Here is a 15,855-nt window from a genome sequence, read left to right as displayed (position 1 = left end):
TTGTGAAAAGGGTAGGGTGTGTTCATTTGTGCACAGGATAGTTGTATCCTCATAGGTGAAAGTGTGACTTTATCATTGTCTTTGGTTTGGGGATTCAGTACAGTGTAAGGAGATGCACTTGGGTACCAAGGTGATAGGGTGAACTTCTGATGGTTAGTCCTATGTCAACCTGGCCGGGCCACTGTTCCCACCTGTGTGGTCAAGGTTTATCCTGGATGTTTTCTGTAAGAGTATTTCAGATGAGTTTTTACATTTAAATTGGTGGACTTCGAGTGAAGCAGGTTGCACCCCCTTAATGCATGTGGGCGTAATCCATTCACTTGAAGGCTTGAAGAAACCTTCCCCTGATCAAGAAGGATTCTGTACATCAGCTCTTTCTGGTCTCAGCCTGCCAGCGCAGCCTACAGGGCTTGGACTTGCTGGTCTCCTGTTTCCAAACGTACCCAGGATTTGTTTTTCTCGGGTGTAGTAAGATGACAGAAAGGAAGCCAACTGCCTTTGAAAGAAGAGTGCATCTCTCACAGTTACTCAGAATGAAAAGCATGGCACAACACCCACTGCCATAAGAGATCACTTGCAAGCCCTGGCTGGTGTAGCTCAGTGGATTGAGCACGGGCCTGCGAACCAGACAATCGCAGTTTGATTCCCAGTCAGGGCACATACCGGGGTTGCAGGCCAGTTCCCAGCAGGGGATGCACGAAAGGCAACCGTACATTGATGTTTCTCTCCCTCTCTCCTTCCCTTCCCCTTTAAAGATAAATAAATAAAATCTTTAAAAAAAAAGAGATCACTTGCAGGGAGAAGCAAAGAGTGAGGAGCTCGGAACAGGCCTTTATTACTATGGTGGCAGGACTTAGCTAGGTGGAGATGTCTCCTATTGGGCACGAAGCAAACACAAATATTGAGGCTTGTGGATGGAGGGTTTGTATGAAGATCCAAGGGATAACTGGTACGTGATATTTGATGGGATCAGTTGCCTGCTCCTACTCTTTTCAGTGTCTGTGTCCTGCCACTCCCTCCAGTCCCCAGGCAACACGGATCTGCTTTCTGTCCATCTACATTAGCTAACCTTCTTTGGAATTTCACATAAATTTGATCAAAAAGTATATACTCATTTTTCTGACTTCTTACCCTCAGCATATTGAGATCCGTTAATGTTACAACATGCATCAGTAGTTCATTCCTTTTATTGCTACAAGCATTCCATTATGTGGAAAGGGCACAGTTTGCTTATCCATTTGAGTGCTGAACATGAGGGATGTTTCCATTATTTGGGTATTATAAACAAATCTTCTCTCAACATTTATATGCAAGCGTCCGATTGTGCATACAGGCATGCCTTTGTCTTGGGCAAATTCCTAGCACTAGAATGTTTGAACCATGTAATAGCTGTGTGTGTGGTAGTTTAAGAAACTGCCTGCTATGATCTGAGTGCTTGTCTCCCCCATGAATCCGTATGTTAAAATCCTAATGCCCAATGTGACAGTATTAGGAGACGGGGCCTTTGGGAGGTAATTAGGTCATGATAGGGAAGGCTTTGTGAATGGCATTAGTGCCCTGGTAAAAGAGGCGCCAGGGAGCTAGCTCACCCCTCCATCACCTGAGAACACAGTGAGAAGATGCCTGGGACCAACCAAAAAGAGGCCCCTCCCCAAACCAGGACTATGCTGGCTCCTTTATAGTGGATTTTCCAGCCTTCAGAGCTGAAAGAAACACGTTTCTGTTATCAGCGATCCAGTCTGCATTATTTTCTTTAGAACAGCCTGTATGGACTAAGCCACACTTTTCCAATGTAGCTGTACCATTCTGTATCTCCCTGCCCCCGAAGTATATTCAAGTTCTAGTTCCTCCACATCTTTGCCAGCACTTGATAAAAGTGACATTTTAACTTCAGCCATTCTGATAGGCACATAAGGGTGTAGTGTTCTATGGGTGTGCAGTACAGATTTTTCATTCTAATTTTTTAAAGGTTTTATGTACTTACATATTTTTAGAGAGGAAGGAGGGAGTAAGAGAGAGAGGAATATCAATGTGTGGTTGCCTCTCACATGCTCCCCATTGGAAACTTGGCCCACAACCCAAGCACGTGCCCTGACCAGGAATCGAACTGACAACCCTTTGGTTCGCAGGCTGGCACTCAATCCACTGAGCCACATCAGCCTGGACTAATTGTAAATTTTTAGTTTTGCAAATGATCACGCTGTAAAATGTATGTATTTTCCTTTTTATCTCATCATTAACCCATCCAACATTTAGTAACATGCTATTTCATCTCCGTCTCTTTGTGTGTTCTTCATTTTTTTCTTGTAATTGATTTCTAGTTTCATGCCATTGTGGTCAGAGAAGGTGTGTGATATAAGTTCAGTTTTTCTCAAATGTATTGAGACACATTTCTTGTGGCATAACATATGTTCTATCCTGGACTTTGTTCCATTCCTTGAAAAAAATGTATAGTCTGCTTCTTTGGTGTGAAATGTTCTTCAAATATTCATTAAATTAATCTGGTCTAGTGTGTCATTTAAAGATGCCTAGATTTTTCTTTGGTGGGGAAAGGTTTTGACTCTGGAATATCCATCCATCGATGTCAATGGAGTGGGAAAGCCCCCTACTATGACTGTATTACTGTCAGTCTCTACCTTTATGTTTATCAAGATTCGCTTTATATATTTTGGGGTTCCTATGTTGGGTGCACTGGTGTTTATAAGGGTTATATTATCTAGTTTCATTCATCCCTTCATTGCTATGTCATGTCCTTCTGTGTCCACTATTACTGCCTTTGCTTTAAAGTCTACGTTGTCAGATATGAGTATTGCTACTTCAGCTTTTTCTCCATGTTCTTCTTCCACCCCTTTTCTTTCAGTCTGTGTGTGTCTTTCAATTTGAAGTAGTTCTCTCAAAGACAGAATATATATGGGTAGTGTTTTCTTATCCACTCAGCTGCACTGTGTCTTTAAGGGTGTATTTAATCCATTCACATTTGAAGTGACTATTGGTAGGTACATATTTATTGCCATTTTATTATACATACTTCTGTTCCTCTTTTTATTTTTCTTTCTACTCCTTAGAAAAGTTTCTTTAACATTCCTTCAGTTTTAAATAAGTGCCTTGCCTTATAGCATATTCCTGCTTGTCTATGGTATATTTACACAGTGGAATACTATTTGGTCATAAAAAAGGAAATGTTACCTTTTGTGACAGCATGGATGGACCTGGAGATTATTATGCTAAGTAAAATAAGCCAGTGAGAGAAAAACAAATATATGACCTCACTTATATGTGGAACCTAGTGAACAAAATAATGATAAACAAAACAGAAATACAGGTATAGAAGCATGGAAAAGACTGACAGCTGTCAGATAGAAGGGACATTGGGGAACTGGATGAAAGACGGTGAAGGGATTAAAATATATATATATATACACACACACACACAGGTATATATACAAAGTCCACCATAAATAATGGGTGATTGAGTGTGGTTAGTAGGGTAATAATATGTGTATAATAATTTATAGTTTTAATTTGATGATTTTACCTAAAATGTCATATGGAGTGCTTGTGATATTGTTATATTACAGAATTAGCATGCTTAGGATTTTGTAATAAAAACAGGTGTTATTTGTGCTGGACCCTGTATATGTAACAGGAAGACAGACAACAGGCTGGTAATAAGCAGAGGAAAAGCGGGTGGAGGTTAGGTGGAGATGGGCAAGAAGCAGGGGAATGGGGACAGAAAGAGACTTTGCTTGCAGAGATGTGCGCACAATGCAGTGTGCAGATGATGTTTTATTGAGTGGTACACTTAAAACCTTGTATGGCTTTGTGAACCATGTGACCCCAGTAGTTTCAGTTGAAAAAAGTTGTTGCCCAGACCATAAGCTCTATATCATTCCTGTGTATACTGCCACACTTCTTGCTCTAGCTCCTCACTACACGGGGTCATCAGGTTGTCCAGCAGCCTGTGCAGGCACACGACCCTGATGCTACTGAGGTTATAGGTCTCCTACAGAGCAGCAGTAGTAGCTGCAAGTGGTCTGCGCACTTAGTGACAACTCAGCTGGATGGTAGGAGCATGGAATTCTGGTACCTCGCACGTCTATTGAATTCCTGTGAAAGTCATCCTAGAACAGCTTCCCGGGACTTTAATCACATTTCTCTGACTGAATCCTCACATATCACTCTTTGTTAATTCCTTTGGCCTTCCCATACTGGAAAAAAATGTCTCTTAATGATAGGGGACTCGAGAGTTGGAAAATTTTAGTTTAAGGTAAATAGTTATAAGCTTAATAAGTAATGTATATGTTAAAGCTTTTGTTACAGAAACTACTGATAAGGCCCATCTTGGCTCCTGAGAGAAATAGCCAACCTCCTGGGGCACCACTAAAGATATTGCCTGAGGACATGTGGAGGCATCCAGGCCTTGTGTTCCAGGGAGGCAGAGGACCACTGGCTCCTGGGAACAGCTGACTGCCCAGGACAAGAATGCTGCAGTTTCTTTCAACTAATTCTCCCTAAATTTCAAACCCCTTCACTGCACCTTGTTTATTCCCTGTTATAAAAACATTGGCCTGGAAAGAAAATGTAAGACAGTTTGTTTTAGGGTATGAACCTGACCATCTGAATAAAGCATCCATAAAGATTCAGTCTCTGTGTTTATTGGGTTTGGAAAGTGACAGGCACCAGGAGCTCTAGTGTCTTTTCTGGTTTCATTAGGAACTGAGTGAGACAACTGAGATTGATTAGAAACACCTTTCCCGTTTGCAAAACAGAAAGCTGATTTTTCGTATTTAATTTTATAGCAACTGCAATTGTTTTTAAATTAATGTGGTTATTATTTGTCAACTCTGCTTCATCTCAGTGTTCTCCCTGGGTGTGTGGCTCAGAGCCATCTCCTTCTGAGTAAGCAGCGCTTCCTTCATCACTCATCCACACGCAGCACAGTCAAGGAATCCCACCTTGTCTCCATCCCAGAGCCTCTGGGGAATGGCCCTTTCTTTTATAGGTGCCGACGAATCTTGGAGGCTTGGGGCCTTAACTATGTATTTCCCTCTCTTTTGTACACTCTCAACATATTTTCCTATAGCAGACTTTACTTAGACCTTCTTAATCATCCCCTCTGTCGAGTCCCATACAGAATATTTAAAATGAAATATAATGTTATACTGCAATGTACAAATTTGGGAAACATTCTATTCAGGCAGTGTCAAATGACCTGAAAGGCTCCCCTGTGTCAGTTGTGGTATTTTAGAGGTTTAGGGGGGTGTTGGTAATTAAAATAACATTTCTTGAACTTGTGTCTCTTAAATAAATCATACCACTACTTCAGAAGATGTTTGTATTTTCCCTCATAATGCACTTGCCTCGGCATTAAAAGGGCCATACTCCCTCAGCAACACAAATTTGTTTAGAGCACTTAGTACCCGTGCAGAATTTAATATTCCTCATTCCTCAAAAATGAAAAACCATTTCATTCAGTCTTCATCCCCTGCTTGTAAATTTATTAAATTTGCCTGGTGCCTGGTGCTGGTAATCTTGAGTCCTGTAGCCATATGGGGATAAATGTTTGATCAAGGCATAACAGGATTACAGTTGAGGAAAGATGTATGTCTCCATTCCTTGGAGGTCTGAGAAAAAGTGGTCTTTGAACCATATCTCAGACATTGAGAAATGGGTAGTTGTTTGCAAGAAACAAAAATTACCAGAGGCAGAGGACTCAAGATGTCCAAATAGGTGGAGAGGGAGGAACATAAATGAGGATGAAAGGTGTTCTGGAAACTTATGATCTTCTCTAAACTCAAGTAATCTATTAAAAACAGAGGCATGAGCCCCAAAGCGGTGGATTTGGAGACAAGCCACCCCACCCCACCACACACAGGCATACAGAGTTTAAAATGGTTTTATAACCAGAAACACAATTTACAAAGAGAAGTGCGAGAGCGAAGCAAGCCTGGGGAAGATGTTACCACCTTTATCGTAGACCAATGCCTTAGAAGTTAATGAGCGAAGTTCGATGCCTGGTGCCTGGAGGACAAAGCTGGCATCTAGATGTCATTCCGGGGAGGAACTTTGCATTTTGACTGACTTTGAAGCCTTTTAGTTCCTTGCTGTTGGGGAAACTGAGCCTGAAAGAGGTTTAGGTTTATCTTAAAGTCACAGAGTGAAGGTCAGTCTTCTGCTTCAGCTGCCTAACGATCGCCCGTAAGACTTAGCCAGTGCCTCTCAAGGACACGGTCCTGACATCCTTCCTCCATGCTCCCAGGTTTACCCAAATTTTCACGGGTACTGTAGTCATTGTTACGTGAACTCGGTTCATTGTAAGCCTGACTAAGCTGTGCTTGTCTTCACACTCCCAGTGCCCGGCACAAACCTGGGCTCACACTGGATGTTCCATCGATATTCCCTGAATAAATGAAGCTTGTGTTTCCGTGAAGGAAAAAGATACAATGCCTCCCAAATGTTCACGCAAAAATTTAGGTGGGCCAACGGGAGTTGTGTTCTTGAAATGACACGGAAATACACCCAGAGGGCTGACATACAACCACCAACACATGAAGGGGGAGCCAGAGTCGTAGCCCCAGGAGGACATGCGTGCAGCATGGTCTTCCTGGTCCCGTGAACTCTCGCGTGGATTCCTAAGGGGCGGGACAGCTCTAAGGGGCCGGAAGGCTGACTGAAGTCCGTTGTACCCAGAAGCCTTCTGGGCTGAGTCACTGTCTGGGGAAGCTTCGCAGTGATCGGGGGGCGTGTCTGTGGTGCGGACTTTGGTGGTATCTACAGGCCATGGGAATAATAAGCAGTCGGATGCCATGGCGGCGCCGGGGAAGACATGGCCCAGAACAGCCAGAGGCCGGTGGGGAGGAGGTGGCTGGGGCAGATGCAGCAGCGGTTGACGAGGTGGAGGAAGACAGTGAAGAGGCCGGACCCTCCACCAGTCAGGGCGGATTCAAACGGAAGACGGACTCAGGAGGGCCTCCCGCCGGGCGCCTCCGGAAGCGCGCCAGAGGTATTTCAGGTTCCGTTTATGAGAAACTCTTTCTCAGAGGGGAAGGCAGCGATGTGCAGATCTGTGCACTAGGAGAGGTATGGAACTTGCACAAGGCCTACTTGTGCCAATCGGGCTACTTCGCAAGCATGTTCAGTGGTGCATGGAGGGAAGCAACCATGAATACCATAGACTTGCAGATGCCTGACGAGAACATTGATCTTAACGCCCTGCACGAGGCTTTAGGTTCCCTGTACCAAAGCCCTGTGTACATTCCAACCAGACATGTAGTGTCCATCCTGGCCACAGCCAGCATGCTGCAGCTGGACAAGCTGATTTGCCAGTGTGGGGAGGTCATGAAGGAGACTGTCACTGTCTACACCGTATGCAGTTACTACCAGTCTGCTGAGAGCTATGGCCTCCCAAACATCAGGACCATATGCCTCCAGTGGCTGCTGGACAATCTGATGACTCATCGCAGTGATGAGGTATTACTGCGACAACTCAGCCCAGATATCATGAAAGAGCTCATTGCCTCTTCAGAGCTCTTAGTGATGGAAGTGGAGATGGATGTGTATGCCATGCTGAAAAAGTGGATGTACTTACAGCTGCAGCCGGAATGGAGCGGCTCCCGCAGAGCCTTATTGCCCGATGCCAACCTGTGGCTTGCCAGGTCCAATAGGGAGTCAGGAGGCATCCCTTTCCTGGAAACCCAGGAGGGCAGAGCCTTCGTGCCAGTGTTCCAGCATCTGCGCCTGGCCTACATCATCTGTGACCTGCAGTCAGCACGCATCATTGACCAGGATGCGCTGATCCCGGCCGCATGGCTAACCCCGGTATACAAAGAGCAGTGGCTTGCTCTGGTCAAGGCCGAGCAAAGCAAGGGGGTTGGGCCCACTGACATCTCTGTGCCCAACTTACCCGGGAACAGCATGCGGTGTGGGCACCATCTCTCTAAGGAAGTGCGGTGCAGCTGGCGGTGGGTCGGCTTCAACTTTGGCTGGGACCTGGTGGTGTGCTACACCAACCGGCGCATCATCTTCAAGCGCAGCGCCAAGAACAAGCCCCATGGCCTCGGGGTCAGCTTCCTGTGGCAGAGAAAGGTCGCTTTCCGCCTGTGTGTGGTTTCCTTGGACACCACTGGAAAAGCCACCTTCAGGAAGAGCACAGAATACCAGGTGCTTTCCCTGGGAAGAGATGAAGAACTGGAGGTAATGAGCCTGGAGAACCAGGATGTGGTCTTCCCCATTTATGTGGCCTGTAACTTCCTGTACATCCCCAGAGAGGGGTGTGGCCCAGAGTGAGAGTCCTTGCAAAAGCTCAGAGAGCTAAGCCACTGGGTGCCAGCTTGCTGGAGGTGCCAGTTCCCTCTTTGGGATCAACTGGCCTTGTCCATATCTGGTGACCAACTCCGTTAGAGGTTTTGTTGACCTGTGGTTTGTAATGTTTGAGACTGTTTACCGGCACCTAGGAAGAAGATGTATTTTGAAGTCCCCAAGTACCTCCAGAACTCATTCATGCTGCTCATGTGGCAACTCCTTCTCCTGGTTTAAGATACATCAACACCCCTTCCTGACCCTGCATCATTTCTGGGAAACAAAGACCACTTGACTTTAGAGAGAATCCCTGGCCTACCTACTCTACAACACTTAGTTTAACTCTTTACCTTTAGTTTGATTAAATAAATGTTAAAGGAATACTTTGACTTCTCTTTCATTTGGTGTGTGTAGAGCTGCCCTGCCCCACTTGTGACCACCACCACCACTGGCTCCATTCGAATTGCTCCCCCTTCCCATTTCCTGCCACTGAGTGCAGTAGTTGCTTTCCATGGTTCTCACTCTGCAAACTCATCCAGCTGCCACTGATGATCTTCCTTTTGTTAATTGTTCTTCAACTAAAGTGTGTCTTTTTAAGTTTTTTTTTTTAGGAACTTCCATACGGTTTACCATGATGGCTGAAGCAGTTTACACTCCCACCAAGTGGCAATGTTAGCTTTGCTCCACATCCTCACTCACACTTGTTATTTCTAATCTTGATAATAACAACTTTTACAAGTGTTAAGTGATAGCTCATTGTGAGTTTTGATTTGCTTTTCCCTGATGGTTAGTCATGTTGGGTGCCTTTTCATGTACCTGTTAACCATTTGCATATTTTGGGGGAAATGTGTCCATTTAATTCCTCTGCCCTACCACTTCTTTTCATTGTTGTTATTGGGTTGTATGAATTCTTTATAAATTTTTGATATTAATCTACTTTTCATACATGGTTTCCAAATATCTCATTTTTTAGGTTTTATTTTCAGCACAGAAGCTTTCAAGGCTGATGTAGTCCTACTGGTTGACTGTTTTCTCTGGTTATCTATGCTTTTGTTGTTGTATTGAAAAATCATCACCAGAACCAATGCTGAGGAGTTTCTGCCGTATGTTCTCTTCTAGGGGTTTTACAATATCGGGCCTTACATTTAAGACTTTGATCCATTTCAAGCTAGTTTTTGTGACTGGTGTAAGACTGGGGTCTGGTTTCCTTCTTCACATGTGGCAATGCCACTTTCCCAGCACCATTTTTTGAAGAGACTCCTTTCCCCATCATGATGTCCTTGGCTGCCTTATCAAATAGTTGACTGTGTATGTGAGGGCTTCATTCTGGGTTCTCTCTTCTGTTCCTTTGGTCTATGTGCCCATCTTTATGCCAATATTATACTCTTTTCAATACTATTGCTTTTGTAGTATAGCCTGCAATCAGGCAGTGTGAGGCTTCTGGTTTTGTTTTTCTTTCTCATGATTACTTTGACTATTCAGGGGTTTTGTGGTTTTATATAAATTTTAGGATTCTTTTTTTATTTCTGTGAAAAATTCTATTGGAATTCTCATAGGTACTTTATTCAATCTATAGGTGGCTTTCGGGACCATGAGCATTTTCACGATACCATGTCTGTCAATGCATGAAAATAGTGTCCTTTTATTTTTTTGGTGCCCTGTTAGATTTTTTTCATCAAAGAATTATACATTTCATGGTACAGATCATCCACTTCCTTGGTTAAGTTATTCCTAGATAGTTAATTGTTTTTTTTTTATTGTGATAGGGTTTTTAAAAATATATATTATTTATTTTTAGAGGGGAGAGAGGGGGAGAAAGAGAGGGAGAGAAACATCAATGTGTGGTTGCCTCTCATACACCCTCCACTGGGGACCTGACTCACAGCCCAGGCATGTACCCTGACTGGGAATCGAACTAGCAACCCTTTGGTTCCCAGTCCAGTGCTCAATCCACAGGACCACACCGGCAAGGGTGGGTTAGGTTGCTTGCTTGTGAGCTTTCTCATATATATATGCATTTATGACTATTGACTTTCCTCTCAGTTGTTTCACATTTAAAGTATAAGAAAGCAATTGCTTTCCACCTGTTGATTTTACATCCTGAAAATGTACTGAATTCATTGATTAGATCCAATAGCTTTTGGGGTGAGTCTTTGGGTCTTTTCTTTATATGAGATCCCATCACCTGAAAATAAGGACAACTTTACTTTTACTTTCTGATTTGGATGCCTTTTATTTCTTTTCCTTGCCTGGTTTCTCTATAACAGAATGTGAAATACTATATTGAATAAGAGTGGCATGAGTGAGCACTCTAATCTTGTTTCTGATCTTAGAGAAAAAGCTTTCTATTTTTTTGCCATTGAGTGTAATATTAGCTGTGGGTTTGTTATATATGGCCTTTATTATATTGGTGTATATTCCTTCTATACCCAATCTGGTGAACTTTTCTTTTTTAATCAATAAAGTGCATTGTATTTTTTCAAAACCTTTTCCCGCATCTATTGAGATGGTTACATGCTTTTTATTATTCTTATATTAATGTGATGCATATTTATTGATAATGTAGTATATATTTATTAATATTCATCAGTTGAACCATTATTACATCCCAGGGATAAATTTCACTTATCATATTTTTTAGACCATAAGATACTGTGTCTTATAGTTCAAAAAATATGGTAGTCATGGTATAAATGTTTCAGTGAGTCCAACAATTTGGTTTTCTAATATTTTGTTGAGAATCTTTGCATCTATGTTTATTAGTCTACAGTTTTCTTTGCTTGTAGTGTCCTTATCTGGTTTTGGTACCAGGGTAATGCTCCCTTGTAAAGAGATTTTGAAAGTGTCTCCTTTTCTTCAAGATTTTGGAAGAGTTGAGAAAAAGTGGCATTACTTTTTCTTTTAATGTTTGTTCACCAGTGAAGCCACCTATTTCTGGAGGTTTCTTTTTTGGGTGGTTTTGATTAGTGATTTGATTTCCTTATTCATTATTGGTTTGCTTAGACTTTCTATTTCTTTATGGGTCAGTCTCAGTAGGGTGGATAACTCTAGGAACTTATCTATTTCTTCCACGTAATCTAATTTATTGGTGTACAAATGTTCATAGTAGTCTCTTATGATACCATGAATTTCTGTAGTGTCAGTTGTAATTTCTCCATACCATGAATTTCTGTAGTGTCAGTTGTAATTTCTCCTCTTTCATTTCCAATTTTATTTGTCTTTCCCTTTTTTCTTAGTTTGTCTTGCTAAAGGCCTGTCACTTCTGTTTATCTTTTTGGCTACCCAGCTTAGTTTCATTGACACTCTCTATTGTTTTTCTGGTCTCTTTTTCATTTAAATCCACCCTGATCTTTATTATTTGATTTCTTCTGCTAACTTTGGCTTTAATGTATTCTTGGTTTTCTAGTTCCTTAATATGTAAAGTTAGAGTCTACCCTTTCGTGTCACCATTTTTGCTTCTACTGCACATGCCTGAATGTAGAAGCACCTCCTCTTGCCCATCTTGACTTCTACTGTGCATGTCCAAACTTTCTGTCACGTCACTGGTTTCTACTGTGCATGTGCTCAGTGGAGGAAATTCTCCTCCTCCTCCCTCCGATAATACAGTATGCAGCTGCCAGCACCCCTGGGAGGCTTTCCTGCCTGCTTGTAGGATCAAGACTCTTCAGCTGTGGTCCCCTGGAGTGTGTGAATGGGTATGTAAATGCTATAGCTTCCTACAAATCAAGCTTCATGGAATGCTGTCCTAACATCTGATTCAGCTTCCCAGTTTATTATATATTCTATTCAGCTCCTTAGTTTAGTAAACTCAGGGCCTGATTCCCCTTGTGCCCCTCTCCCTCTTTACTAATGACTAGCTAACTACCTATGCCAGCAACTGAGGAGGTGGTGTCTGGGTCTCCAGCAGACTCCCTTCTCTCCCAGGAGGACTAAATCCCCACTGATTTTCATCACCAGATGCTATGCCTGCTCCTCTTCCCATCTCTGTTGCTCTGGGCTGGGGATTCCTGGTGGGATTGAGACCACATGCTCCTTCGGGGGAAGGAGTTTTGCAGCTGAGATATCCCTCCAGCTTCTCAGCTACTGCACCTGGGTACAGGGGGCAGCCCTTTCTGCATCTCCACCCTTTCTAACAGCCTCCATGTGGCTTCTTCTGTAAATCCTTGGTTATAATATTTCAGTGCAGCTAGGCTTCAATTGGTTATTCAGGTTGATTGCTCTATAATTTAATTTAGCTGTAAATTTGATTTGGGGCTGGGAGCAGGTGAGTGTAGTTTCCACCTACTCTGCAGCTTATAGGGGCTCCCTAGCAAATGATGAATCACTTTTTCTTGATGCTTTAAACATTCTCTTTGTATGACTTCACAATTAATTTTTAATATATTCCTGCATAGCCTTATTTAAGTCCATTCTCTTTAAATTCTTTTGGGCTCCATGAGTCTGAATGTCCATTTTTCTCTACTGACGTGGGCTGTTTCAGTCATTATTTTCTTATAGAATCTTTCTGCCAATTTTCTTTTTCTGGTGCCTCTATAATGTACATATTTTGACTGTACTATATGTCCCATATATTTTGTTCTCTTTAATTCTTTATTTATTTATTTGCCTCTGGTTGGATACTTTCCAATGATATCTTTAAGTTTGATTTTTTTTCTTCTGAACATTAAGCCTGTTTTAGAAGTTTCTCATGAATTTTCAGTGCATTTTTGTCTTTTTCAAATCAAGAATTTGCATTGTTCTTTTTAATAATGCATATCTCTTAGCTAATACTCTCATTTTGTTCACGTATCATATTTTATTTAATATGTATCTATATTATTTGGTAACATATTAAGCTTTATTAAAACTAATATTTTAAAAACTTTATCAGATAATTTATAGATCTTTATTTTTGTTACTGAAGGTTTTTCTTTTAATTGTGCCATATTCCCTGGTTTTTGTATTTGTCGTAGCTTAACACTGATGTCTTAAGTTTTAAGCACATTTGAAGAAACAGTGTTAAGTGTTAACACTGATGTCTTAAGTGTTAAGCACATTTGAAGAAACAGCTTTTTGTCGCTGTCTTTATGGACTTGCTTTGCCATGTAATGAACTTCATTCATCAGTTCAACTTGACATTCTGGGAGCCCCTTTGACTTTTCTATAAATGTTTCTGTTCTGGACTTGTGTGAGTATGTTTCTAATTAGAGAAATTTAGTAGTGCCTTTCTTTCTTTTTTCAGGAGCCCATAATATTTTGCCTGCTCTGTTGTCTAGTGCAATAGCAGGAGCCAGATTATTAGAGAAACACCCTATTCATCTTCCTCTTTCTCTGTGGAGGGACCTTAAGTTCTGAGCATTTCCACATCTAATAGTTATATTAGATACAACACATCACCCACCTCTTTTCCTTTGTACTTAAGCTATCCCAACAAACCTGGAAACTTGCTGAACATCCATCCGAATAAGGACTGACCATCATAGGGTTGGAGAAGGATCCAAGGACCTCTGGACGCAGTGTAAGCACTTGAGGGCTGCTCCTAACTTCCCTGCTTGTAACACACTGGCTGACAGCAGTAAGCTGACTGATTACTGCGCACATGAGAAAGTAATCAAGCTACTGGAGAAACATAAGCAAGAGTCAGGTGTTATTAGAAGATGCTGCGTGTTTTAAGTTCTCAGTTTTCCAGCACAGTTCAGAGTCACAATTTAGGCTTAATCTATTAAAATGTACATGTTCTCTTTGAAGTGAGCTAAAATAAGGCAATATCCTTGCCTTTCCATGGCAAGGTCTTTTGCCTGGCAAGACATGTTTCTCTTAATAAGAGACACCTGAAAGTTTTGACTGCTGGAGAAGCCTGGTACCTAAACATGGAGCACATTTAAATGGAGACTGGCCACCCCTGTTTTGGGGTAGGTTCCCTCTAGCTTTATAGGCTGTGCAGGGAATTGGGGAATGGCTGTCTGCAGGGCACCAGTTGCCAGGGAATCACCAACAAAATGTGTTCTGCGCATGTGTGTATTGCCTGGGATCATGTTATCCAGGATCAGGAACAAGAGGCAGGTGTTGGGAAAGGCCAGGAGTCCCAGGCCCTGGTTTTTGCAGTTCAGTGCAGATGCCTAATTATATGCTCAAGCTATTCAAATGCACATGTTCCCTCTGAAGCGTGAGCTTTAAAAAAGGTAAGCGTATTGGACTTGCCAGGGCAAGGCCTTTCAGCTGGCCTCCTTGGTTTTCTCAGTAAGAGACACCTGAATACCTTTACTGCTGGAAAAGCCTGGGACTTGACCACATAACACTTCTAAATGGGGCCTATTTCTGGGTGGAGGGAAATCTCCCATAATTCCTGGGAGTTGTGCCAGCTTTTTTTTAAACCACCCCCTGTCTTCCCGGCCTGGAAAACGCCAGCTACCAGAGAATCATGGATGAAATGTGAACTGTGCATGTCTGTGCTCCCTTGAGTCAGTCAATCCAGGACAAAGAACAAGATGTAGATGTCAGCAGAAGCTGGGGTTCCCAGGTTATGGCTTTTCAAGCACGATGTAGATGCCTAAATGAAAGGGTTAACTGATTCAAATGAGCATATTTCCATTGAAATATTAGCTAAAAATGAAGGTAACATCCTTGCCTTGTAAGGGCAGGGTATTTTTGCTGGCATGTTTTTCTTAATAGGAGACACCTGGACATCTTAAACACTAGAGAAGCTTAAGACCTGACTTGGCCGAACTTCCACATAGAAACTCTGTCTCAGTTGAGGGAGGATCTCTCCCACATGGAAGTCTGTGCCAGTGGTTAAGAACCATTCCAAGTGCATCCATGCTGGAGAGTGTCATGGTAAGTGAGATAAGCTACTCAGAGAAAGACAAATACCATGTGATCTCACTCATATGTGGAATCTAATGGACAAATTAAACTAACGAACAAAACAGAAACAGACTCATAGATAGAGAACAGACTGACAGTGTCAGAGCAGAGCGGGGTTGGAGGCTAGGTGAAAAAGGCAAAAAAAACAACAAAAAAACAAACCCTCATAGATACAGATAACACTGTGATAATTACCAGAGGCAGAGGAGGTGTGATTACCGGGGAAAAGTAGAAGATGGTATAGGGGGATAAATAGTGATAGAAGGAGACTTGGAGTGATGAACACACAAGACAATATACACGTGATGGATTTTAGAAGTGTACACCTGAAACCTATATAAATTTATTAACCAGTGTCACCCCAATAAATTCAATAAATTTTTTTAAAAAAAAGAACCACTCTAAGCTGCCTGCCTAGAGCTCACCAGCTATTAGAGGTTTAGTGGACAAGTACGTATCGCCTAAAGCAGGGATGTCAAACTAATTTTCACCAGGGGCCACATTAGCCTCGAGGTGGCCTTCAAAGGGCCAAATGTAAATTTTAAAATTGTTGTTCAAGTACAGTTTTCTGCCTTTTACCCCCATCCCAGCCCACCCCCCAGCCCTCCCTACAAATGTAATTTTAGGACCATACTACTCCTTAACAGTGAAGTAAGAGCTCAGCACTGCCCCAGGATAGAAACAAGGTCTCCATATAAAACTCGGTGAAGGGCT

The 15,855-nt window shown here is 42.3% G+C and overlaps 2 protein-coding genes across 2 annotated transcripts in view; one reads left to right on the top strand and one right to left on the bottom strand.

Annotated features, from left to right (window-relative positions):
• Window positions 1-4,589: 4,589 nt before the first annotated feature.
• YIPF6 (Yip1 domain family member 6) overlaps window positions 4,590-15,855 on the bottom strand; it is a 48,112-nt gene continuing 36,846 nt past the window's right edge. The window contains exons 7-8 of the transcript XR_005083553.2: window positions 13,714-13,896; window positions 4,590-8,449 (exon numbers count right to left, since the gene is read on the bottom strand). The gene's annotated coding sequence lies outside the window, so the exon portion shown is untranslated. The remainder of the gene's footprint in view (window positions 8,450-13,713; window positions 13,897-15,855) is intronic.
• On the top strand, window positions 6,781-8,286 carry LOC119054632 (germ cell-less protein-like 1). Its single transcript, XM_037152586.2, has one exon. The coding sequence runs from the start codon at window positions 6,781-6,783 to the stop codon at window positions 8,284-8,286; it is 1,506 nt and encodes a 501-aa protein (XP_037008481.2).

The sequence above is a fragment of the Artibeus jamaicensis genome, unplaced genomic scaffold (assembly GCF_021234435.1).
Source record: "Artibeus jamaicensis isolate MK-2021 breed Jamaican fruit bat unplaced genomic scaffold, CSHL_Jam_final contig_457, whole genome shotgun sequence".
NCBI lineage: Eukaryota > Metazoa > Chordata > Mammalia > Chiroptera > Phyllostomidae > Artibeus > Artibeus jamaicensis.
The sequence above is the reverse complement of the archived record's forward strand: the minus strand, read 5'-3'. Positions and strand labels throughout refer to the sequence as shown.